At 35.7% G+C, this 27474-nt stretch overlaps 2 protein-coding genes across 11 annotated transcripts in view; one reads left to right on the top strand and one right to left on the bottom strand.

The window, feature by feature from the left end:
- LOC139119413 (myosin-VIIa-like) overlaps window positions 1-2443 on the top strand; it is a 48591-nt gene extending 46148 nt beyond the window's left edge. The window contains exon 15 of the mRNA XM_070683221.1: window positions 119-2443. Within this exon, the coding sequence (XP_070539322.1) occupies window positions 119-202 (84 nt within the window). The 3' untranslated portion in view covers window positions 203-2443. The remainder of the gene's footprint in view (window positions 1-118) is intronic.
- A 1397-nt stretch (window positions 2444-3840) lies between these two features.
- On the bottom strand, window positions 3841-27267 carry LOC139119411 (uncharacterized). 10 transcript variants are annotated; one of them, XR_011548923.1, is made up of 19 exons: window positions 27136-27267; window positions 22864-22990; window positions 21552-21634; window positions 21183-21397; window positions 20492-20774; window positions 19870-20036; window positions 19557-19653; window positions 18863-19037; window positions 18210-18339; window positions 16809-16881; window positions 16384-16454; window positions 11642-11771; window positions 10461-10561; window positions 9556-9720; window positions 8884-9065; window positions 8210-8410; window positions 6580-6826; window positions 5810-6100; window positions 3841-5620 (listed from the first exon to the last, which is right to left on the bottom strand). XR_011548923.1 is itself a non-coding variant. In XM_070683220.1 (18 exons), the coding sequence occupies exons 2-18, from the start codon at window positions 22954-22956 to the stop codon at window positions 6027-6029; spliced, it is 2487 nt and encodes an 828-aa protein (XP_070539321.1). In that variant the 5' UTR covers window positions 22957-22990; window positions 27132-27262; the 3' UTR covers window positions 3841-6026. The 10 variants fall into 10 exon arrangements, 5 of the variants coding, with proteins under 5 accessions (XP_070539321.1, XP_070539320.1, XP_070539319.1 ...); XR_011548924.1 differs by having other exon boundaries at window positions 27132-27259; XR_011548920.1 differs by lacking the exon at window positions 27136-27267 and adding an exon at window positions 23914-26446.
- Between the last annotated feature and the right edge of the window lie 207 nt (window positions 27268-27474).

Genomic DNA, 27474 nt, shown 5'->3' with positions numbered 1-27474 from the left:
TTCAAATGTCCAGGGTTACAGAATAGATTTGATTTCAAATTTCCAGGGTTACAAAATAGATGATTTCAAATGTCCAGGTTACAGAATAGATGACTTTGATTTGATTTCAAATTTCCAGGGTTACAAAATGGATGACTTGATCACATCCTACATCAGCCGACTCATGGAGAAAAAAGGATCATCATGGCCACAGAGGAAGTGAAAGAACTTACTCCAAGATTTTTCGACATGAAAGCAGCTTGTGGTGGAGAATGCCGATCAAAGTGGTCACATTGCCAGATGGTTAAATCGTTTATGGTGGATAGCATTATTGTCATCATTGAAAAATTTTGATAATCAGTGTACAAAGAGGAGCCATTATCACTACATACAACATACATGTATAGCTTATGAAAATAACATTCATTTAGAAACATTTTATGTAGTATAGTTTATGTCAATTTATTTCAAGAAGACTGGAAATACTTGAAGAAAATGTATTTTCCCTCCTTCTGGTTCCAATCATCTTCATGGAAAATAGTCAACTCCTTGAACCCATCGCCACATTATGCAAATTGAATGGAAATGCGGCTGGATAGCATAATTATGTTTGTTTTACTAAATTGAGTAAAGTTTGTGATATCAGAATTATTGGTGATATTTGAAAGTATGGCAACATGTCAAATATACTGACTGCAAATCCTTTGCAATCAGCTAAAATCCATACTCAGAGCAATATTCCTTTTACAGCTACAACATGGCTTTGATATCAAACCAAATTTTGAAAATTTAAGAATTTCAAAATAATTGTTTTATTAATTTTACATCTGCCTGTCACACAAGCTGCAATATTTATCATTGCTACAGAATACCATATTTAACTTCAGCTTTAATTCACAGATTGGCAGATTTCTCTAACATTTGCTGGTCAGCAGCGATAATTGTACATTAATGTCTAATCAAGTAGCTGAAAACAAAGATTATATGGGACCTTGAACTTGTGCATTTATTTGTCTCACTTTGCATTGTATTTAACTGTAGACAGTACACAAGGATCTATCTATGGTATGTACGGTAATTAAACTGATGTCTTTGCTGAAGAAATCTTCAGCTTCATTGATTTCACTTTTCAATACGAAGCATTTTTGAGATTGTGTACTTTGAAAAGTACGAATATAGGTCACGTAATGGCAAAGATAATAATCAGGATGTTAAGTTTAATTAGTTAGAGTTGTATTTTTATTATTTTGTTTCTGTTTGCCTTTCTAGTTATGTAAATATCAGGATTAACTCCAAATATCGATGTCATATTTCATGATAAGGTTCAGGAATTTTATTATGTTTGTGAATTCGAATGTGAATGACCAACAGTAAGGATAATTTTTTGCTTTCTTTATTCTTTTAGTTTCATACAAATAGGAATTCATGTTGTACGATGTAAAATGGCAAGTAATTGTTGCCAAACAGAATGCCCTGTCAAAGCAGGATGTGCTGAGAAACTACTAGCTTCGTTTACAACAGTGATTATTTATTTTTGATTGCGGGGAATAAGCTTATACAGGAATAAGCGTATGCTATGGCTTTAAGATGCAAGCAATATGTCCTTCTGTAAAGATATTTATAAAGTGATAAATATGGCTTGCAAACATATCGTCGAAATGACAAGTATAATTCATCGGTTCTGCAGGCAAAGCTAATGACAGGTCTGTCTGTAGGCAAAGCTAATGACAGGTCTGTCTGTATTCAACTGTGTTAATATAATAAGATCAAATAAGTGTAATACCTAGATATTGTAGACACAAAATATCTGGATCCAGTAACTTATTGAAATTGTTACATATAATCATTTAATAAACCAGAGAAAAATTGCAAATATGTACTGCAGAACTTCAAATAAAATGTGATGTAATCTGTAAACTGTGATTAACTTGAAGAAACAGCATAGTGGAGCGGTTGATAATGTTTATGCAAATATTACCATCATAAAGATTTATTATTTTAACTACATTTCAAATATCCATATCATATTTGATGATCAGGTCTAGGGTTTTTATGACATTCATAGTTTTTATTAAGTTTTTTAAATTGAAAGTAACCCACCGATAGTAAAAGATGTACTTTTAATATTGGCATTCTTTATTCTTGGTTGCATTAAACCATGACCAATCATACAGAGTTTTATACAAACAGGGATTCCCGTTAATGAATGTAAGATGGCAACTGATTGGCTAATCAGTGTAGGCCTGGTACTTTCATATCATTACTACAGAATGCTGTCTTTTATTCAGTGATGCGTATATTCATTCCATTGGAAATTACAAGTTTTATTTTCAATTCAAAGCAAACATTGTGGGTGCAATCTCTCATCTACTAAACACTAACATTAACAAAGATTTTTAACTCTATATGTATTTTTGCAATTTTCTACTTAACACAATAAACATGATAAGCAAAATGATATGTCATCTTGTGTCATATGTAATCTCTTTTCTTATGTAAATTCCAAAGTGAAGCCACATCCAGACTCTGCAACATTTGTGTACTACAAGCGTTTCCAACTTTCGTTGATGAAAACACCCTGATAAATGATGTAATAGAAGAATGGATGGTAGGATATGTTGTCACAGAAATGCATTTTAAAGTTGCAGGCCATTTGTAGGCTTTATCTCAAGTAACCATTATTAATATGAGAACCAGGGATTTAAGATTGCCACCTTGTCACTTTTGCCTACTTGTTTATTGTTTTCTAGAAAGGTCAAGGGTCAAAGGTTGTATTCAACAACCAAATATACCTGTATATCTACTTGTCTATCTTTCTTACCCAGTGAGAGAACAATTAAAAGACTACAGATAGAACATTAGCTTTCCCTGTTTCTGTATTCACACTCCATTCAGCAAGGTGGAATATAGTGTCACTTTTTGAACCATTAGAAGTATGTGGCAGTACCCTTGAAAGAAATTGCGACAAGCTCTCATGACATTGGATCTGAATTCCAAAGTCCCACCCTTCATCATTAAAGTGTTCTCCAAAAGACACAGTAGAAAAGAACTTTTCAAAAACTGTTAATGTAGTTTGTTCAGTGTCAAAAGTTAGTCCCTTGTGGGCCTTGGAATACCAGTATCTAGCTTGTCAACACTATGTACAGTGTATATTGTTATCACTGACTGCTGGGTATGAGTACTGTGGGGGTGTATGTAGAGAACTTGTTGATGGACAAAGAGCGCTTGCTTAACATTCAAAATTCTGAAAACTCCTCGTACACGAGGTTTTGAACTTCTGTTATGGTTTATGATCTAGGTCAAAGGTCTATGGTCAGAGTTATCAATTAGAGAACTTTGTCACATTGTACCGAACACAATAACTGTTCTAATTTGCAATCATTTACATGTATGCTTACAGATATCAGGTTTTTCAAACCACACTTGGCTCTACTGCCTCAAACTAAATTGGCAAAGTCAATAGGAAGGTGCGTGTGAAAAGTCTTAGATACTAGATAGACAATAGTACTACTCTGAGAGTGTTATATTCACAAACTACATATTTGACACATTGCCAAGGTATGTCCAAACTCACATAGAACTCAAAGAAGTCAGTTTGAAAATAATTACCTGCTCATGTAGTGTTACTGTAGCAGGGGTTTTATTGTCCAGGACTCTGGTAAACTGCAACAAGCATGACCCAGGGATGACCTGATTTCAAGCAGCCCTTAACTATGTGCATTTGAATGATACAGTTAGAACATAGCCTGGGTGATAGGTTAATCAATGGTTTTGTTGGTCTTTGTATACACACTCACAGGCTTGAGGTCACATATAATATATTACTACACTCAAACTTACAAAACTACAGATACTCATGCCTACGCTTTGAACAAACACTTTTATTTCACAAATTTAAAAGCAAACAATGTGAAATATATAATATTGGTACTATGTACTTTCCAATAAATATATTTTTGTATACTGGCCATAACATAAAGACTTGTCAGTCGTTAAGATTAACAACTCTGCTGAGTGTTTTCTTGTTTAAGTAATAGTAGTGAAACTGTGTAGTTTTTCCAGTCATGACTGCATTAATTTGTTTCTCAGTTCTCAAAACTTGTCATAAGCACTCCTATTTTCCATGTGAGATCAGTTCAAGATGAGTCTGTTCCATATTATAAAATATCGATACCACAACTGGCATACCAAACAACCATAAACAATGAACCGTCGTACATTGAACACATAAATGATAGATCTAATGAACATTTCACACACGAAGCTGACTTAAATTGTGCTTTGTTCAATTTTGTGTCGTATCTATAGCATTCGCTGATTGCAAAGTAAGGAGAACAAAGCCTTACATAGATACATTGTTCAGTTTTGACACGTTACCTACTTACCTTCCACGAGTTGCAAGCTGACAATATCAAATGTTTGTTTCCCATGAGTTGAACACATTGAAACTTCAATATTTTTTCCACCACCCAAATATTGAAAATTTGACAGTTAGGGTTGTTTTTTTCAGGTACAAGTGTCTCTACTATGATCCCCAGACTATCATATCCTTACCTAACACAGAGTCCATCCAACACTCCGGTCTTCTTGGCGTGTAGGATGAACTAAGCCCAATATCAGAATCTTTCTCCTTCCAACATTCATAAATAATTCCATCATAGACAACAGTGACTAAAATCTTGGCTGAAAATGATGTTGTTTTTCTTATAACACTTTTATATCTTTATTACTTACAAGTAGAGGAAATAACATACCTTGGAGGGTGTTCACTCCCTTACATCATGTTTTTTGGAGGGTCCATGACGTAAACAAGTACACTGAACTCCAATCATTATAAGGTGTTAGTACAGTACTGAAAACCGTCTTCAAGTAATATTTTTATTGTTCTTAGCTTGGTTTTAAGCTCACTTTTTGAAACAGCTGATGAGTTTGTAAGCAGAAACACGTAAACTGAGTCAACACCATGTGGAAAATGTGACAAAACAAAGTCAAGTCCATACTGCTGAACTTAAAACCCTGGTTAAATTTCTTCACGGCAATTTCAACAAGATCACACAACACTATAAGACACAACACAAAAACAAAAATTGCTTCTGCATTTTCAAAAAAGTGCACATATAAATTTTCATTACAATACATGCAAACAAATTACACTAATCCTCTACTTGAGAAGCAATGCTTTCAGGTGCCAAACACGGTCCTTGTGGAGGGACCATGCTTTCAGGTGCCAAACCCCAATATATTGGGGTAGCTTAGGTGAGTAAGTAACCAGAGTCTGGCCTTAAAAGGCTTACCTAGTCCATGTTTAAATTCATAATATGAATCTGCATTTCAGTCCAAAAAACTTTTTTCAACCAACACTGCAAGCTGTGCTGTTTTTTGTTAAACAGTTGTATTAATTTTCAGCATAAACTTTGAATGAGCTAGAGACAAAAATGTTTCTAATCTACACAAGTATGTATTGTTGATGCTCAAGAAAATGATTAGGGAAAGATTTCAATTTCATTCCAATCATCTAATAAGATTTCAGCAAATCTGTGCTCTAAGCCAATCACATTTGAACAATCCTATCAAAAGCCTCCCTATCTTGCTAGCAATTACAATAATCAGTTGCTGGCAATTCTGCAATCTTGTCAAAAGCCTCCCTATCTTTCTAGGGATTATAACAATCAATTAATGGCAATTCTGCAATCCTGTCAGAAGCCTCCCTATCTTGCTAGCAATTACAATAATCATTTACTGGCAATTCTGCAATCCTGTCAAAAGCCTCCCTATCTTTCTAGCAATTACAATAATCAGTTGCTGGCAATTCTGCAATCTTGTCAAAAGCCTCCCTATCTTTCTAGGGATTATAACAATCACATCATGGCAATCGTGCAGTACATTGTAATTTTAATTTTACACATCAACTTTCATTTTATTTTATTTTACTAAGGAGACTATTAGAGTGTAAGACTGATTTCAATTGACTAAGTCAATGTCATTTGTCTTTTATTCGTTTATCTTGGCGTTGTATCATTTCCATTTTTCTTGATTGGTCAATAAGATCAGCTATGTTTCTTATTAATTGCCTTTTCCAGCAGATGTAGATATTCAGGATGCAAATGAGTTTCATCAAGAGCTGTGAATACAAATGAGAAAACAGATTAACCTTTTCTACAAAACAAAGTGTGGGGTACATGAATATGCAAAATTGAAAAGAAATCATAACACTTACAGTAAAATTTTTATACTGAAATAATGATCATGAAAATTTGATATGTATAATCAAACAACACTGGAGCGCACTCTCGGAGGTACTAGTGAGATACTTAAATGTGTCTTGGCAGCATCCTAGGAGAATATACTATTATAGTTATGAGAACAATTCTAGACAGTTCATCTTCAACTTAAAACTTTTAACAAGCTGCTCATTACAGATGATCAACTTTCCCTGGTGTGGTGATACAGTTTTATACAAAACTGATGACGATAGAAAGAAAAAAATTTTTGATTCGCGCAGAGGTCAACTATTTAAGATAATCTTGAGATGAGGGTAAAGAATGTAAATAATCAACAAACAAAACAATTACAGATCAGAAAGTATCTTTGAACACTTACAATATTTAGGATCTAAAGCATCTCCAGACTTGGTCAATAACTCATCAGCTAGATCTAACCATGTCAGCCCTGGCATTTCACGGACAGCTTTTTCCAAAGCCAGGTTGAACTTTTTTACCATGGATCTGGTGAGATCCAACACAGGGTTGACTGGATGTACAAAGACTTTCAGATTGTATAAGGATTTTAGTTTCTTCATTACTTTCAGATAGATGTCAACAACTTTGGATATTCCTTCATCTGCAGACTGAATCGAAAGACAACAAAAGGAAATTTCATCACGTGATCTCTTAGTGTTTGTTAGTAAATTTGAAATTTGGCACATATTGAATTCTACCATTCCTCAAGAAAAATAAATTCATGTGGTTGAGCTGCCTCTAAAATCATCTTTAACTTTTGCTCCAAATTTCCTCACAGAAACATTACATAATCAAAAATAAAAATTTGGGATAACGGAAAAAAAATGAAGCATTTACTGATATTTGGAATTCAAGATGGCCACTGTCCCCTGCATTCAGCTCCATGGAGGTGAAGATTTTGTTTTTCACAAGAAAGAGACCAAGAAAACCTGTACACTGAAGGCTTCTAAATGAGTCCAAATACACAAACAACATGACAAGTAATGTCAAAAAATCCACTTTTTAGAAATCTTTCCCTGTGGTACATTCTACCTGACACAATCTGTGAAATTGATCTTGAAATATATATTTAATGCAAGCAGGGGGGAGCAAAGCCTCTTATTTTACGTATTGGAACACCAAATCCTTCGCTTGAAGCAGTATTAGGATTTGTCATTCTGCTCGTCTGATACTGTCTGATACTTGTGCACTTGTATGACAATAAATGTACAAACAGTAGGAAAACAGAATCACTAAGTCTACTTTAGGCAGAATATGCCTCGGGGAAGATATTTGCACTCTCATATTTTTATTATCAATTTTTTAACTACCACGTACGGGGGTTCATTTTTAAGCTCATGGAGTTACTTAAGTTTTCACGGGCTTAATTTTGGGAAAAATCACAAAATTGATTTTTGCCAATAGACTTATTAACACACTGATGGCAGCCATTGTGAAATTCAAATATCGGTAAATTAATGATATGGTTGCCATGGAACCAAACACACAGTAACCCCTGATTTTCATTCTTGATTTTGAAAGAGAATGGTTGAAAGTTTTGTTGAGTGAAATTTGAGCAAAAGTTTATGTCTTTCAATACCACGGCATGTACTACCTTAAAGTTTCACCACCATGGTTTGTCCCAAATCCATTGTTTTCTATGGTAAAGTTGGACCTGTACACAGGGAACTGGGGGTGAAAGGGCTAAAGTTGCATTTATATTGGTCCAGGACCTCCAAGTTCTGAGTGGAATTGCTCACCTCTACTGCAACAGGTCTGAAATTACTAGTGATAACAATGGATTTTGGCCAACACATGCTGATGAAAAGGTCAAGTGTACTTTAGTGTACTTCACAAAGTGGTATGAGGTCGCTGAATAAGTAAACTAGTTTCTAAAATATTTATCCAAAGTTCCATGTCCACATTTCACACACTGTACACTTTTTATTTGGAACAACCCAAAACTAGTGTGGGGATGACAGGCTATATGAATAATAGATGGGTCAACTTACATCATATTTACACTTTTCCACAGCAAAAATTATCCCCTCTCTACAGTCTATCTCCCCCATGTTAAAAATCACAGTAGCTCGTTTTGGTACAATTTTCATCATGTTGAAGAAATTTTCCTTAGGATAAAATGTTCCCTCAGGTCTGAGATGCCAAATTTTACAACCAGTGGCCAGCAGTGGATGGATTATATGGGGAGAACCCTGAAACAAGAAACAGCAAAAATATGATTTTTATATTTTTATCTCAGTACGGTAAATGTGTACAAGGTGTGTATCAATGAGAGCTTATCAATTTGTATTTTTTCCTTGTCATGATCACAAAGTCTTTTTCTGTTTTAATATTCTGATTTATCTTTTGACATGTATGTAGTCAGAAATATACAAATGTGACAATCAGTTACTAATGCTGCATCGATCTTCAGCTGTGAAATGGACAGTCGACATAAAATACAGATTTTACGCAGTCTGCATTTTTTTGGGGGTCAATTATCCACAACCACAATAATTTTAACAACTATTTTAAGATTTCTATCCAAACAATAGTGACATTTTCAATATTTTACTTTCATTGGAAAATCTTTTCTCTTCACAAAAACATACTTCTGGATTTCAAAGTGCGATGCTGCACAATTGGTGAAAATTTTCACGAAACAGCACTGCATTGCTGCCTGTACCTTATAAATTATGCTCCTCCAAGCTGTTGTCAGGCAATGGCTGTCTGATGCAAAATAGATAAACTTTTTATCCTCTGGTAGGGGTACCATATCAATCGTCATCAACTGACTTATGGTGGCGTAGTATGCTGCTTCATTACGAATCAATGTTAAGTGTAAGTCTCTATCTTTGTAACAAGGATCTGTTAAAAAAAGACACAAAAAAAAATTTTTTGAAAATGACATTCTGTTTAACATCGGCCGTCTTTACTCCTTGAGTGAGAGATAATCTGCCTAGGTCAAGTAAATTTTTGGTTGGTCAGGTGAAATTTTATGGTTACCTTCCAAATAGGCTGGTGGTTATATTTCCAATTTTTTACTTGCTGAGATAACAGGCAAGGTACACAGGATATATACTATGCAAGACATATTTATTAACTGCTGGTACTACCGTGTTCTGGCATAACATTTCTAGTTACCTACTGAAATGTCAGCTTGTTGTTTTCAAAGAATTTCCTATGAAATATTTTTCAAAATCTTTAAATATCATGCACCCTATGCACACTGGTGTCATATTTATCTGAGATGGTTGGGACTGATCCACTTTCTCTCTGAAAGATTTCTAAAACATAGCTTCCATGATCTCATGCAAACCACTACCTGTGTTAGGCCTAAACAGTGCTTGAAACGTACCTAGAAGTCTATTTATGCCATGCAGAATCCGAAAAGATCCTTTAACAAATAAAATTTTTACGACAGTAAAAAGCAAAGCCAAAACGTAGAGTTCGTCTTCAGAGTAACCCCTGTCTTGAGGATATTCCACTGTAATGATGATACCAGACGTACCAGGAGATGCATCTGTCAAAAAAGAATGTTTAAAAAGGAATATCTTAGACTGAATTTTCATGAATTTTTGTAATTTTTCACTCCACAGCAGGGTTAACATGCTATGCAGCATAGCAGGTGAATGTGTTCAAACACGTAACATTGAATTGTAGTATTGGAAATTGCATAGACCTGGCCTGCAGTGGCCTGTATAGTAGTAAGTGCTTTTGACACGAGTTGTTCTGATTCGCAGATTTGAATGTTTTATTTTTTAATTGAATTATATTACCCTTGTACAGTCAAGGAAGGGCAATAGTTTGACAGTTTTGAGCTAGTCTGATGATGAATTTTTTTGTTCCACATAGTTGCAATTCCACGTCATGTTCACAGTTCAAATGTCATGTTCGCAAAATCATTAAATGAATTGATTTTGACATCAGTGATGAACAATTTATTTTAATGCAACATCAGCAATCATCAGTAATCCTCTCCATTCTGTAAATGATTGTCAAATGGATCACTACCAATATAAATCTACCAATATAAATCTACTTCTCCAGTACTTTGGTTTCATAGTTTTGAACAACTAGGAAACCACACAACAGATATTCACTTCACAAGTCTGTCAGTCGGGGCAATCATAAACTCACTGGTCTGATAAAAACATTTATGATCCTGGCCTAAGACCCAATTGGATCACTGGATTTCTGATGACCAATACGGAAATTTCACCACAAAATGCTGCCACCAAGATCGTTGATATAAACACTCACCATTCAGGTAAATACTGCCTTTTACACACTCTATGAGAGGAACAAAACTAGAGCACTGGACACCAGCAATGTTCAAACCTCTATTCTTTTTAAAATAATCTCTGAAAGACACAAGGAGAGCAAAGATCTGAACCTTGACAACTATCTGTAAAAATAAAACTGTGAATGTGACAGTGAGCTCAGAGCGTTAGAGACCCAGAAACAATTCATCACAATTTTATCTCAGTTAGTGCTTCATTCATCAGTGCTCACGCATACTATTATTTTTTTTTATTATTTGCATACGATACTTACAATTCTTACGTTTAGCTGCACATTTATGAAACGATTTGACAATATCTGCCATGTCTTGTCTTCCAATTCACTCACTTTCCTCGTCGAAGAAAGATCATCCACAAGAACATTTCACATGGCTGTCAAGGGAGCAGTCGTAAGTTTTGTAAAAATCGCATCTTTTCCAAATGCTCTCATTTCTCACTCAAAAACATACTTGTATGTACATGGCATTATTACAAATATATTTTGGAGGATGAAAATTCTAAAACTGTTCAGACACTTGTGTAAAATACCAGCCCAACTAAAACCTTATTTGGACAATCATCATGAAAGAAACTAAGGGTTATACCGCATACACCAGCCCAAGCACACAACTACACTCTAAACATTTAATTTTAATGTTGATAATTTTCCTACAACATCATTGGTTAGTCTGATGATGTTAATGAAACTGACTGTTCAATCACAGAATTGCACCTCCATTGATTGGTTCTTACCTCAATTGATGAAATTGGCAAATTTTGTTCTTACAATTAACACTCTGATAAAAAAGGCAACGTTGGTGTACATTTTCAAATGTAGGCTCAGCTAAGTGAACTAAAGATGACATCACTTTCATCTCAGGAAGAGAGAGTTAATCACATCACAGCCTGTGAAAACATACACCAAGGCACTGACTGTTTGACCAAGAGTCTATAAATTGATGACTCTGATTGGCTTATTTGAACCCATTACCCAGCAGCCAACCAATCAGGAGCTGAACTCTGTGATTTGGCATTTGAATTGAAAGCTAAACTCTCATTGGTTAGTCCACCAATGAGCTCACTATGATGTATCTACTCCCTTAAATGAAAATTGTAGTCTGACACACCAACACACCAGATTTTCACAACGGTTTGACTTACAATGCCAGCTCAATGGCTTCCTGATGTTTGTCTTGTATCTCACAAATATGCATCAGGTTTAGCAATGGTTTAGGATTCTCCGGCTCCACCTCCACTGCTCTTTTGATTATTGTTGTAGCTTCTGGAATCGCTGGGGAAAAGAATAAATCAAATAAATGACACAGCTCATGGATATGGTTAGAGGCCTCTGATCATTACTTGAACAGTCTAAGGGTATTAAAATCTCTGGGGACATCAAAATCATGGCAAGTATACATATATATACATATATGGTTTGATATCTCAAAGTAGGCCATTTATATGTTTGTATCTGAGACATAATTTCCGAAAGAATTTGAATTCACACACACCAGTGGACCTTCCAAGTAAAGTTTGTTTCAGGCAACGGAAAGTAGGTGCTACACATGGAAGACTTTCATATAATATAAAGCCATCAAAGCCATCAGACATCTTGAAAATACAGAGACTGTATTGTCCAAAAAATGGTCATTGAGCCATCTGTAAAGCTCAATACACAGAATTACTGCTGATTGTGACTGTAGGTTACTTATTCCAGTGTTGCCTGTTTTATATTGACTATGGGTTACCGTAATGCCAAAATGCACATACAGTTTGTATATTTTGTTTATGCGTTACTGCTGCAACTTGTAGTCGCAACTTTTCAAGGTTCTAATCACAGAATTGGTTCTGACAAAGTACCATTACTGTCTACTAAGTTACTTCAAAAGTCCTTTTAGAAGTTTCAGACAAATAATTACTATTGAGGATGTGACATAATCTGCAACTGGCCATACTATTTTTATATCACTGGTTATGCAAATATAGCTGAAAAGAAAGGGGGATAGTTAAAAAAAATTACTATGACATGGCTTTGCCACTGCTCTGAAGAAAACTGTGGAATTTTGAGCTCGCTTTGACATGTGTGAGGACATCAAAACTACCACCACTGAACTGACCAACTTAGTGAAAAATGTGTGATATGCATTCTATGGAAAATCTGCCATGAATGAAAATTGTGGTTGGTCAGTAAGAAAGACTGAGGAATGAATAATGACATGTGAAAATTAAAAAAAAGTTAGTACTGAGAGATGACGTTATGAAGTGTCTCTGGTGGTTTGATGCTGAGATGGGACTGTACAGACAGGGTAAATACCATCTGCTGGCAATGCCTGGTGAAAAGATGTGAACAGAATTATACAGTGGACTGAGATCATTATTGCTCAGTCTGCCACTCCCGCTGGAAAAATGAGAAATTTTAGGATGAGATGAAGATGATCCGATTAGTGAAGTCTGAGACTACAACCATGACAGTTGATGATGAAAATTAAACAATTTAAAGATATCAGAGTCAATTCTGTCATATACCAAGTCACTCTCACTGTTGTCATGGTAATATGTTCATTCGTCCTGAGCAAAGGACATCTATCAAAATAATTCATTTGGCCCAAAACTTAATGACATCATACAATTTCTGTCACTAGGGTATGATAACAAATATGTCAAACAATGCCATGAATTCATTTGAATCTTGTTGAAGAGCAATGGTGATTGGTTTTGTACGAGAGCAATGCATGAGACGGACATGTGAGAAAACAGTTGGGAACTACCAGAGCAGCTGGAATATTTTGACTTGCTTTTTTACTTTGGTGCTGTAACACATGGAACTTGCCAGTGGAGCAGCATCAAACTAAATGCCCTTCCAGCAAACTCCTCCTGATAATTCACAACTTGGAATTTTTTCCTCACAGGATGTACCCATGATGCAATGGACTTCATGAATGACAAATTTTTCGTGATGCATGATGGGAGAAATGATAAAAGACAGCTAGCAGACGTTAAATTTGCAAAGAGTCATGTTTCGTCCATTTTGTTTTTCTGTCGTTTGTCACAGACTGAATATATGTTGTCCACATTCACTGCAGGATTTGATTTCTTGCAGTGTTTGCAGATAATAATAATCCAACCTGTTAAGTTATCTGTTACACAGATTCTACACATTATTTGGGGAAAATGTTCGGTGAATGAATTTTAGGCATGAAATGTAAGGCAATGGATGCAGTGAGGTATGACAGTAAATTGCCGTCTGCGGATGTCACGCCGCTCATGGCGAACTGAACATGTATCGTTGACTGACACTGCTGAGAACTCACCAGCAATGTCTGACAATGATATACATCCAGTCCGAAGTTATCTGACAACAAAAATTCCAGTTATCCGCCACTTTATTTTGAAGTTATCCGACATCAACAGCTTGGTTTATCTGACATCAGATGTTCCACGGGATTGTCTCTTGTTTTTGCGTATTAACAAGCGTTTTTTTGTGGCAAATGATGGATAAGAAATTGCATGAATATGTAAGAATGTCTGCCTCCTAGATGAAAATGATCTAACAAGAACATTAAGACATAACGTGTTTTGTGTGACCATCCATGGATAGTGAGCTCAAGATTACATGTTCACCTAACCTGTTTGAAAAGAACATTACACACTTAAAATTTTCACGGCCTGGGAAAAAGTTTCCAGCCAGCATTGAGCTCATCCATTGTAGATTATTGAACACTACACAATGTAATAGCTTGGACTCCTTCTCTGAAAACTAACGGCTGACAAAATGCCAGAACACAGGTTTGAGCAGGGACCGTGGTTTGAGTAAAGAAAGAATTAGTTAGATGGGTGTTTATTGAGCTTTGATCCAGACAGTCATGAAACAATATATATATGATAATGGTTGGCATGGCAATTACAGAGAAGAGAATGCTGTTGAATGATGTTGCTGTAAGAAATTGAATGTTTGTTATCAAAACATACTCCAAGTCACTCTGGTGGAGATATATAGTGATGATATGCATCCAACTTACTATGAACAGTGGAATTATCAACAAAGTTGAATATCTCATCAGACGCATACAAGTTTGTTTTTTCAAAAGGCAATGCCTTCTGTATATACTCCCTCTGTTTTCAGCCATGTTAGAAAAAACATGCCCACACTGTTTTGCATCCCTCCTTACATAGATATTTAGATTGTTTTTAGTATCTGGAGGAATCTATGCACAAACAAATGTACATTTGTGTCAAATGAGCAAAGGTTGACTTGGTCACCCTTCTTCCTGTAAGCAGGTCCACAAACAATGGATTTGGGCTAAACCATGGTGGTGAAAGGGTTAAAGGTTACTTGTCTGAAACAAATCTAGGTATTGTTCAGGTATGCAGTCACTTCCCCTAGCAGCCAGTCATATAGAGAAGCATGTTTTTACATTACTTTGGCACACAAAGGGCCGCGACTGTGTTTGTTTGAAGTACAGTCAAATAAGTGATAACAATGCTAGTTCACTTGACTGGATATTGGCAGACGACAGCATTTAACAAAAGTTGAAACTGGCACATAGAGAGGGGGCTAATTGGAAAACAAGGCATGTACTGTTTTATATGGAAAGGTATAATTTTGGATTGGTTATTGTCATAAAATTTGACAAAAGTGGAAAACACAGTCACCTGCACATTGTGATTCTCCTGATTCTGTGACTGACTTACAGAAACTAGGTCACACACATTATGGAACTGTTTATGAGACATGGTGCATCTGAAATATAGTAACACTTGAGTATCACGACAAAAAATTTAGATGCATGAACATTAAAAGTGACTGGATAGTGGTACTGATCAGAAGCTGGCATTGGGATGTAGTGCCTTTTATATATTTATGCTCAGTGATGCTTTTCCTGACCTTTAAATGTTTGACAGTTGACCTTTAAACTGCTGACCTTTAAACTTTTGAAAAATGCACAAGCACTCATAGAGTATCTAAATATCTGTAATTTGCTGACTCTTCTGAACTGTCAAAGGTGAACATTTTGTCCATGATTTGATTTTGGGGCCACTGGTTTGACGACACATCAAGATTTTCTTTTCGGAAGTTTTGTCACAAACTGAGTGTTTGTCACCAGCTCATATTCCATTCCGTCATCTGTGGAAGTATGTGGTGATGATATTCAGCCAGTCTATGAAACACAGACAATAATTATCAAAATGTTTCAAAAATTTGTGTGATATTGATGAGAGCTGGTAAAAATCCACAGCTGCATTGAGCATAGATGGGGTACCAATGAAAAATGGCACTTTCTTCATGGTATTTTGGTTGTTGAGCGTTAAAAGATTTGAGTGAGTAAGGCTCGATTGTAGAGGCAGGTGTACATCACAAAACTGAATGTGTGTCACTGGCCAACACTGCTATCCATACAGTTTTACAGCAATGTCGGACAAAGATATACATTCAATCAGTAACAAGATTGTTATAGGTTAGAGTTTTCTGAATTTATGCTGCATGAATTTATTTTTCACCTTTCAAACATTTTTCCGTCCAAATCATATAAAGACAAGATTCATGCAAAACTGAACATGATATTGATTTTCATATCTCGGTGGACTGCAAGTTTTTGAAGCACATTATTCACCAATAAAATTGTAAAAAGTACATCAGAGCTGCATGAGTATTGATATGCTTCTTGTTATTTGCCTGGAGATGTTTGGATAACATTGATTCATAACAGGGTTCAATTGTTTAGGATACATACCATACTACACTTTCTGGGACCTTATATATACTGCATATGGGAGATGAACTTTGAACTTTTGAATGATGACATCACAAGAAAAGGAGGACAGCATTTTCATGATGGATCACAGGATTACATGACTGACTGTAAAACCATTATTTCTTAGTTACTTTAGGGCATATAACTCACCTCCATGGTCTCTGAGCTGATTACATAGAAATGACAGAGCTGATACAGAGTTCCAAGCTTCATGAATTTCACTATAAAACAAAATTTCAAAACAAATGAATGTTTTTGATAAGATATGGTATTACCCGGGGAACCGTACGGAACCTTCATCATTTAATCCATGTGTTTCAGTTGTTTATCAACTACAAATTGTCTTTTACATTCAGAATATTGGAACCAGATCAAGAGCAAGTGACACTGGTGCTGATTGGTTGACTTGCTATATGCTGTTTCCAATCACAAAGCAGCTTTCATAAGCCTTTAAATGAAAGAGCATGGATGGATTCACAGGTTCAATGCGTTGTGTCAAAAATCAATAATTACATAGCTGTGACACAGATTTGAGGAAATCACCATTTTGCGAAAAATGTAAAAACCGACAGTACCTTTGTAAATATTTCATTCCATTTTGATGACGTAATATTTTTATCAAAATTACAGCTGCTTCTTTGTCCTTGCCTTTCAGCGAAACAAAAGAAGAGAAAGAGAGAGAAAGAGTGAGCTAAATATCACAGCTGGACAGAAAGTGGAATTTTGGTGACAAAAATGAATGGGAAAAAGACATAAGGAAGAATGGTTGAGCTATTGTCTATATGATGTAATACTCTATCACACTCTCACATATTTTATGTCGCCATACATGTGTATACTCACTGATATGATAGTTATGACCTGAAACTTGCAAAGTTTATCAGCTTTGTTCTTATCAGCCCATATTTCATATCAGGATATTGCATATCAGATCAGTCTAACTACTGTATATGTACAGGGGTTATGCTTTTTCAATGTAATGAAACCAGTGAGGTCGTTAATCAGTTCTTTTTTAGGTCAGGGATTTTTTAATTGTAATTTTTTATAATAATAGTTCTTTCAACACTGTTTTGTCAGATAACCGATTCCTATTCCAAATGCTGGATAATAAAATAATCATATAATATTCACATCGTGATCAGTGAGAGTTTTAGCTTTAGTCATATCTATCATTAGCTCTCCCAAATTATAAACGTCAAAATCACTTTTCAAAGTTTCATTACCCAAGCAAACTTCCACTCAATTGTATCTGAAATATCACTGCCTTAGTCAACATGGATGTGGGTTTTGAACACACACGCTCAACGACATTTACATGTAAAGATCAGAATTTGCTCCTCAAAATTTCCGAACATGTGATCGCTGTATCTTGTTATAAGTAGATAATGCACATGATTATTATCCATTACTGAACATCAAACTGTTGAAAGTTCAGTAAATATTTTGGGATTAGCAAGATTTCTTTTCATGATCATAATTTTGAAAAATAGAAATAAAATAATTTGATTTGTGATCATAAGTCTACTTTTACCAGGCCTTCAGTGTAGCACAGTTACAAGATATCAGGGTGGGGCTTTTCAGTCAACATTGCAGTGTAGGGATGGGGCTTCTATCTGAGTATGCGTGGGCGTGGTTGGGAACTTCAGTCTCACTGGGTGAACAATGATGGTACATTTGGGTACATAAGGATGGGGTGAGGTAGGGCTTCTGTCTGAATGGCATTTTGGTAATTAAGAATATCATCTGGGTACAGTCACAGTTTGGTTGGATTGCGGATATAAGGATGGGGTGAGGTAGGTCTTCTGTATGATTGGAGTTTGGGTAATTAAGTCATCTGAAAACAGTCAAGGCTTGGTCAGGGATCATTATTGAAAACCTGAATGCAGAATATTTGATTGTGTCAGTTTATCTGAAAACATAGAGATATTTGATATTTAATGTACTATATGGAACTGAAAAGTCCACAATGTTCTTACCTTTTGACTGAGTTAAGACAGTCAACGCCATGGTTATTGATTCTTTATGTGCTAGTGGTGTCTTGCTATATATCAGAGACGCATACTCCAACAATGCTTTTTGATGTTCAATATTTTCTTTCAGCAGATTCTGTCAATTCAGAGAAAATATCAAATTTTTGTTAGTTAAAAATCCTGAATTTAATGTCAATAAAGTCTGAGAAAATACACAATTTTGGCGATGATAAGGGTCGTGACTATATTGTTACACCTACGAGATCTGAATCCTGTAATAGATTTTTTACAAGGCATTTTCATAAAATTCATGTCCAATTTTGACTAAAGTACTGTTATATTCAAATCATAAATGATTTTTTTGTTGAGCTCAGAACCTCAGATCAAAACAGAAATATCATCAATGAAATATATGTCTGTCTGGTTCATCATTGCCCATGTACAAAATAACCTTGACAACTATAGCACCAATTCAACACAGTATGTCACAACATGTTGCTACACCCTGCCAGTAGAATCACAGTCATGTGTATATTCTCTGCAAGTTCATTTTTGTCTATTCACAAAATAGTTCACATATAAAGATCATTTGCAAGGGTGGGGGGGGGTGTGTGTGTGTGTGTAGTTAAGGCTGTAAAAGCTGGGTATTCTGAACTAACCTGTAGAGTTTTTAGTCCTTCTATTTTCTTACCAGCCATCAGAAAACTTTTACACAATCCAAGCTGAATATCCTGTAATCTTTTTCTGCTCATTTTTTCTTTTGAACGCATGCATATAGTATAAGAAATGACAGCTTCATGACTTAGGTTCAGATCAAGATACGTCTCCCCAAGCCTACAAATAATAATAAGATGAAAATTTTCAGATTTACATTTCGTATTTATTATTCAGCAAACAGATTTCAACTTCTTAAAAAATAAAACAAAGCTATACATAGAAAAGATTTGCGACTGAAAATGTGAAACTATGATGACATATATTCATTCTGACACAAATAACTTGAAGTTTCATATGTGTGAGGTTACCCCTTTCAACCCTACGAGTGCTGTAATTTTTCCAATCAAATTTCAGTGTAACATTTTACCATTTTTATGAATTTTACTGTAATTTTTTGATAATTTTGGACCAAATGGACTTAACATTACACTGGATGCAATTTTTGACGAAAATTTTAGGAAAAAATCTGAAAAAATTTGTCTAGATCTGAAAAAAGCTGCTGGCTATATAATATTATATGAACGCAACAAAAGTTGACTTTGGCACTCAAAGGATTAACACATTGGCAGATAGACTGTATTTACCATTCTTGCATTTAAGAATGCAATTTTTGTACAAGATTCCCAAGTTACTCACAATTGGTTTATTCTGTAGCTGTATGGATGATGCTCGTCTGCTTGCTTCAGATATTCCAGAGCCTCTTCAGTACGGCCTGCTCTACGATAAACAAGGGCTGTAAGATCAAACACAGAAAAATCAAACACTGACTTGTAATACTGCATAATGGCAGTGTATCTCTTCAAGTTTGCAAAAAACTCATCATTGATTCATGATGCAATGTTGATTTTGATATGATGTCAGGATGTGCTGATACCTAGCATCTCACGAATTCCTGCAGAAAGTTACAGAAAGGTGAGGTCAAAGTTCAGAGGTCATCACTGACTCTTACCCATGCCCATCAATGCTCCTTTACTCTTGGGATTTTCTTCTAAAACTTTGAAATAAATTTCTTTGGCATTTTTACATTTGCTTTCTTCAAGAAATTTCTTTGCTTTGACCATGATGTCTCCGCCATCATCTGCTTCCTCCTCGTCTGAAATTTGTTCTGCTTTGATGCTGAAGCAAAAACAGAAGTTTGTGGCCTCAGTATAGAAATCATAAAACGCTAGACCAATATTTCTTTGGATCATGTTTGTTAGAATTAAATGTGGAAGTATGTTTTTGTGCTACTGGCTCAAATGATGGATGTCTGATAGTTTCACTACTTGAGATAATTTCTTACCGAGGGCTTTGGTTTCAAGATAGAGAACATAGTATTTCCTGTTGTAAGTGATCCATTTGCTTTTGTAAATAACAAATGTCAGCCCTACTGTACTTGATGATATCATGGGATTTTGGCAGATTTCCAGTTTTATAAAATTCTCTGTAGTTGACGTAATATCTGTCACTGATACAAAATGATTTATAGCTATATGAATTGGTCCAGTGTTTCAAAGTGCTCAATATTAATCGTAATGAATGCTTTTCAAGAGTGTTTCACAAACATTGAAAATTACAAAATGATGTTTTACCTAATTGTCTTTTCACCTGGTTTGACGACCATATCTAATTTATATCTTGAATGTTTTGAAGATGGGTCTGAGTCTACATCATCCTCAGAGTCAATTCCAAAGAGACAACCGCTGTCACCTTCCATATGAACTTTGTAGTCTGTTTGAAGTTTATCAGCGATTGCTTCCTCTCTGGTCTTCTTTTTCTTCTTCTTGACTTTAGCACCGGATTTTGGGTTGGTCCGGTGGCTGCCACTTTTGGCGTCTGATTTCTCTGATTTGGAGGATGTCTCTGTACCAGCGTCTAGAATTGTATTGTGACACAGAATGTCACTTTGTCATCTGCTAAGACCCTCTCATCCCTATTGATGTGAACATGGAGTCAACCATAATTGTCATCAGAGACAACCAACTCACTTTCAACGTAGAAACAGGGAAGAGTGTAATGTTCCATTTCACTAAAATGTGAACAGAAGTTATCTCACCGCCTTCGCCGAAGACTGTAGGCAGCAAACAGCCTTGTATTTTATCAGTGTTGCTGAAATTACTCTCATCTGTACACAATGTGCCTGACATTTCATGAATTTTTTTGGAATTCTTCCACAACCAAGACTATTCTGTGAGCAATGCTACACCAAAGACAGTACATTATTGAAAAATCATGGCAAGACAGTGAAGTTAGTTACATGTATACTTGTAAAGTACCTCTTACCCTGTTGTAAAGTGAGATTTGTTTTCATAGATTCTGAGAGATCTTTGACGTCTTTCTGCTCTTCCTGCTTTGATTTTCCTACTTTCCTTTCCAGTATTTCATTACTCTCCTGTTTTAGAACATTCTCTGTTGGCTCCATACCACTGACTGGGTGTACGTAGACATCTGATTTCTCTTTGATTTTCAACACTGAGTCTGTAGGACATAGATTTTTCCTGGATTTTTGAGAAAATGTCACAATTAATTTGAAAGGTACATTCTGAAAATTAGAGTGGATGAATAACTACAGGACTTCTAACTTGTGAATTTTGAAAAAAGTTATTCACAAAAACTGACATCAAACAGTGTTCCAGAAGTATCGGTACATACCCATCCTGAGTTTGTAGATATATTTCCTTTGGCTGTAATGTCGTCATCTCACCATATTTTTTATTGTAGTTCTCTGTAAACAACTGAAAAAAAACAACGATTCTTACAATTAAGCAAACATTTAGGATCTGCAACAGTTTGCTGTATTATAAGTGTTTGTACATTCGTAAGAGAAGTACTCTGAAATAAAATTTTGAAGTGTGTTTACCAATGGTATGTCTATTTACCATATGGTACATTATATTACCCTCCTTTGACCAGACAAAATGTACCCAAGGGACTGACTTTTGTAGCTTGAAAAATCAAACATTCCTTTCTGACCTGCAGCATCTAGTAGAATTCATATTAACACGTGTAAAGAAAAGAAGATTTACATAATTTTGCTTTTATGTAGATAGCAAGTTTAGTTTTCCTCTGTTCAGTAAGCAGAATGTCAGCCATTTTGAATTTCAAATACAAGTGAACTGAGGTAGTCTGTTTCTCGTCCACTTTTTTTATTTTTGTACAGGAAAACATTTAAGCTTTCCTTGAGCAAGCTAATATCAACAGTTTAAACTTTTCATATATTTGACATGAATATCTCTTCACGGCAATATGCACCTTGAACATTAATGTTGTACATTAAAATGTTTGCAAAAAGGAAGCAAATTCCATATTCAATTTGCCAACATTTATTTTAAAATTCAAAATGGCTACAAGTCTCAGTTCTAAAATGATTAGATTTTTACAAAAAAATGAAGATGGAAACTTGTACCCTGTAGATTTGAAAATAAATCCATGCAAGTTGCAGACAGCAAAGATTTGTCATTCTTAGAAAATCAAGAAATCTGGCCCCACGGCTCATTGCGCCCAAACTTCTCCGGTCCACTGCGACTATCATTCCAAACACAATACAAACCATGAATTGTTTTCATTCACATTGTAGAAGAAACAGAGGTTTAGCAAGTTCCAACACAATGGAAACAGTCACTGAACGTAACAATACACTAACGAACTTCACAAGCTTGAAAAAAGAAATACTTTTTTTCTGAAATACAACAGCTTCTTTAAACTGAGAGCATAAGACGTGCGGCACCCACGCAGTCAGGGATACTTTCGTTTTCTTTTTATTGTCTGTCTGATTGTAAATTGATCTCAAAAGTAAAGTGTGCATAAAGAGATAACAGAAATAAAAATATACTTCCTGAATGTTGCAATTTTTTATTGACAAAATATGAGAGATAAAATGTAAAGAGAGACTACAATACTTCACTGTTTCAGTTGTGTAATTTGTCGAGCTGTATGATGAAATGAAAAATGTAAGTTTCCTTACTTTTAGAATATCCTGAACTTTTTTATGTTGGTCTTCCAACTTCACAACCATGGTGAACTCAGGAGGGTGCTCCATATGAAGATAAAACTTCATTTTTGTGGCTTCGTTTGTCAGACTTGATTCATCACTGCAAATGAAAATATGATGAAAAATATTTGAGATCATCACATCTGTTGCCAATCCCTGTTCAAACTCCAAGCAGAACTGGCAAAACTGTTGAATAGTTTTGCTTCACGGAGTAAACGGCACAGATGTGGTTGGGCATCATAGGTTTCTGTCTAGAAATGGACTGGGTGAATAAGTATGAGGAAGCAATCAAAAAATGTATCAGTGTTTTGTTACAGATGGCCACTAAACAAGGAGTTGCAATCACTAATACTTTTATCGCAGACCAAAGTCCGAGACAGGTCTAATGACCCGTACCGTAGACAATGCTCTAATAATCTTTGCCTATATACTCTGACATACATAGATTCTATCTTCAACAGAAATATTGAAAAATCTGAAACTTTCACTCTCTTTCTTAGTTTTTTGCAAATGTTCATCCTTTTTCTGCTAGATTTGTGCTTAACCATAATTTTTTCCAAGGTGAGTTCAATCTATACACAGAAACATTGGGATGAGAAGATTTTGGGACAATATTGGTTTGTAACTGATCTTGTAGAACATCATTAAATCTGTGAGAAATACACACTTTATCAGTATAGCAGCAACACATTTGGTTGAGGTAAACTATTCCATGATAAAATTTGGACCCCGCCTCGCAAGAACACTTTTCTGACACAAGATCTTTCCATACAAGATGGGAAACTGGTGTTTCACAGACATATTTGGCAGCAAAATTCTTATCTTATAATTTTCAATCTTACTACCTTATATGATGGAAATTTCCATAACGAATTACTATATTCCTCAAGTGCCAGAAAATTCTGGCAAGATCTTACACTTGCTCACAGTATATTTGGTACAGTGATTATACTACCACTACATTATGCTGGTTAAGGGGGTTACAGGATAAGAAATAATTTCTGGATCAAGTTGTCTTCTTACCCGCGACTGGCATATGCGCTTCGGTGCAGAAAGCAATCCACAAAAGTCTGTGAACCATATATCGATAAAACGGCTGAAATGTCTGTCACTAACATGACAGAGCATGAAAGTCACCACAGCACATCTGCTTGTCCTCATCCTGAGAGTTTCAACTCAAGTCGACACCAGGTATGAACTTATAACAGACGATGACACGCAACTTTTCAACAGGATACCTGGCCAGAAGCATACTAACGGTGCATGGGCAGAACTGAAAATGATATGCCACCTCACACCACTTCATCAAGATATGAACTCGTGATACAAGACTTGCACCCACGCAAAATTTCAACCCACGCACATTTTTTTAATGAGTGTGCCACCGTGTCCAATGACCAGACCTGGTATCAGCGCCCTCCAGAGTAATAAATACTTCTAGAAGATTCCCTAAGCACAAAGACAATGATTGTTGCCTTCCTTCTTTTTCTAAAGCAGAACCCTACTTTCTAGATTTTTTCATTCTTCACCCCTATTTCACATTGTAGAGGTCCAACTTTGCCACAGTGAGCAACTGGATTGTACCAAGCCACGGTGGTACAGAGGTTAAAACAGGAAACACAAATTAATAAGTTTGACAGTGTAATACTCACTTTTCATACTCTGACTCGAAAGAAACTATGACGATACCTGAACATGTGAACCAACAAACACACCAATCTGAAGTGAAACTGTTACCACAAAAATCTGATTGAATGTTGAAATGATACTCTGTGAATCTCTTATTTTGGATGCAACCTAAAAATGAACTGAAAGCTGACGCCATCTTGTTTCCAGTATGCCATAGACTGTTTAACACTGTATTCTTGTTTGTATGTACTACACAAAAATAAACCCAAATCTGACACCTGCCAAATTCCCTAAAAGAACTGCTTCATATCTATACATGGGTGAATTGACAGAACATAATTAGGTTGATAAATTCCCATAATCACCATCTCTGTCACATTTTGCATTCAATTTGGTATACCGCACCAATAGTCTAATTCTTCACTACATGCATATTAATATCATCTTTGCCATGCATATGAATTATTGAACAGAAACAAAATTCAAACTTACTGTACGGGTACAGTGCCATTCAATGCTGCCATCGCTTCCCTTGGCATTTCTATTGTAAGGCGATGAAAAAATTTTAAACAAGTGCTGCTTTATTTCAGTCGTGGCTATCTTAATTTGCATATCATTTGCATCATTTCACTTATATTCAGAGTTAAGAGTTTAGAGGTCAAGAGGTTATCACCTATAACCACAGCCTACTCACTATGAAATATTGCTTTGATGGCTCTACTTAATGCTTCTGGTTTAATATTTGAAAATGGATTAATCACAGTTGCTAAGTACAAAAAATATTTGGCCACATGTACAGATTGTTGTCGATGTCAGTATCTTTCACCTGCAGAAAGTCCCTGACAAAGTTTTCATTTAATCTTCAATTTAGACTTGTTTTGTAACTGTACATGTTTCTGTACACTTTCAACAGCAATTGAAGCATTGTGATTGATTTGAAACTTTCACGTAATTTCAAAAAACAAAAATATTTCCTGTCTTTTTTAACCTTTTGGCATTTGTGATAGTGCTATTATACATTGTTGTTCTGTTATTTGTAATATACAAATAAATGAACACAAAAATTATTTAATTAAAAAAAATTCACATTTACAAAGTTTGTTTTATCATGTCCTAAAACTTCCTGTTAAACCTGAAGAAATACAGGCCTTAGCAGCAGGTAATTTTGGGAGCAATGTTCACTTGCAAAGGTAAGAAATATCCAGTAGCTAGACAGACAAGTATAAATAATGTATAGGAGTTCAGTGGTCTTGCAGTTTACTTTACTAGTCCTGCGGTCGCAAAGTGCATTCCCATTCACTAGTCTGTCAGACCAGAAGAATTGCAAAGTGCCGACATAAATAAAAATTTTTGTTAGTCTCAATCCTCAGATTTGCTCATCCCTGGTGGCCACGACAAAATTGCCAAAAATTCCTATTCCCCAAAGAATGTTCCTTAGGCAGGAAACTTTGGCAAACGGAGTGGGAACAACTTCACCTACTTCCTTGTAGAGTAAGGACTCTTATCAGGTGTGATGTCATGGACAAACTGTGGGAATCACTTATTGACAGTCCTGAACATTGGTCTCTCCATGAAAAAGATTGCAATTAAAATGGCACACTACAGGAACATCATGCCAAACTTGTATCAAATGTTAAAATAAATTTGACAGTAAGATTGCAAGTATATCTACTTACGATACCATCGCCATGTTTCATTAGTGACTGCCAACCATCAACACAAAAGAGGTATTATTACTGCAAGGGGTAACAAATTCAATGATCCAACACTTTCTTCAACCTGTGAATGCTCTCAGTATTACATGGCACACTTTAAACATGGTTTATATGTTCCACCGAACAATGATACCAAGCCTCTTCAAAAGTGAAAATAGTTTGACAAAATATGTGACAGAGACCACATGACCTAGATGGCACCACTGGAATGCCTACAAAAAAAAACACCCACGCTCCATATATTAAGTATGGTATGGTCACATGTCTACCTTTCACCTGCCTGTCACTTGTGTCAAGCTGCCGGACCCGGTTTTGCAACTTTGATAAAGAGCGCCATCTATTGATGGACATTTATCATAAATACCGGCAGATCACGCAAACTCCCGATGAACTCATGGCCCTGCCATCGCCAGGTCCTGGGCAGTCTGAACGTATTTGTCCAGAGGACGCCCGCATATATTAATGGAGTACAGTCTAACTTTGGTGAACCACTGACATACTTATTTAACGCCCGTTATATTTTGAAACAGTGCGAGCTTAATAAATATGTGATGGCACGTAGGCAATGTCGCTCGAGTCCAACTGCTCTGTTGTGGCTCCTGTTGATTGATAATGATGTCACGTTTTCATGTGCAAGCGCAAGTAAACTACAACTAACATTTTGTGAAACGATTCCCTGAAAAGATATCCGAATACCCTATCTGTTTGGTCAATTATATATATAAAGGAAAAAGACATGAAAACGTGTGATGTACAGATGTGCATCAATCATGGACGGAGGTTACCTGCCACCTCCATGCGTATTGATCATGATGGACTTTGTTCGCAAATAATAATATTCGCAAGAAACAAATGAGGTAAATATCTGCTGTATGGCAATAGTGATTGTCTTGTTACCTACAAGATATTTGGAGCGGGCGATTGGAGAAATCCAGAACAAGAACGTCGACTGCTACAAAGAACGGTTACCAGCCGAGTTGTCCCTCAAAGGCTAGCTGCGATCGGCAGACGGCCATGTTGAACCTGGCATTTTGGGTAATAGATGTTAATAAATTATGGCCACCCAGATATACCATTATTTATGGGGGTGACACACATTGTCACTTTAGTTTTCTTTTCCTCAAAAAAGATCTCAGCTCCTAAAGCTGAAATAATATTTTCTATAGAGGGCTAATGAAGTCATTTTTACTAATTTTGTAAGACGGTGACAGAAATGTTTGAGCTCTTTTAAAGTTTGTAG

Source organism: Ptychodera flava, chromosome 19, assembly GCF_041260155.1.
Source record: "Ptychodera flava strain L36383 chromosome 19, AS_Pfla_20210202, whole genome shotgun sequence".
NCBI lineage: Eukaryota > Metazoa > Hemichordata > Enteropneusta > Ptychoderidae > Ptychodera > Ptychodera flava.
This window is presented reverse-complemented; position numbering and strand designations above follow the sequence as displayed.

Coding starts and splice junctions, on each gene's coding strand:
- LOC139119411 (XM_070683216.1), bottom strand. CDS start 24,008: ATGTTAGTGACAGACATTTCAGCCGTTTTATCGATATATGGTTCACAG. Junction 22,991..23,913: donor AGCGCATATGCCAGTCGCGG/GTAAGAAGACAA, acceptor TTTCATTTGCAG/TGATGAATCAAGTCTGACAA. Junction 8,411..8,883: donor GGAGGAGCATAATTTATAAG/GTACAGGCAGCA, acceptor TTCTTGTTTCAG/GGTTCTCCCCATATAATCCA.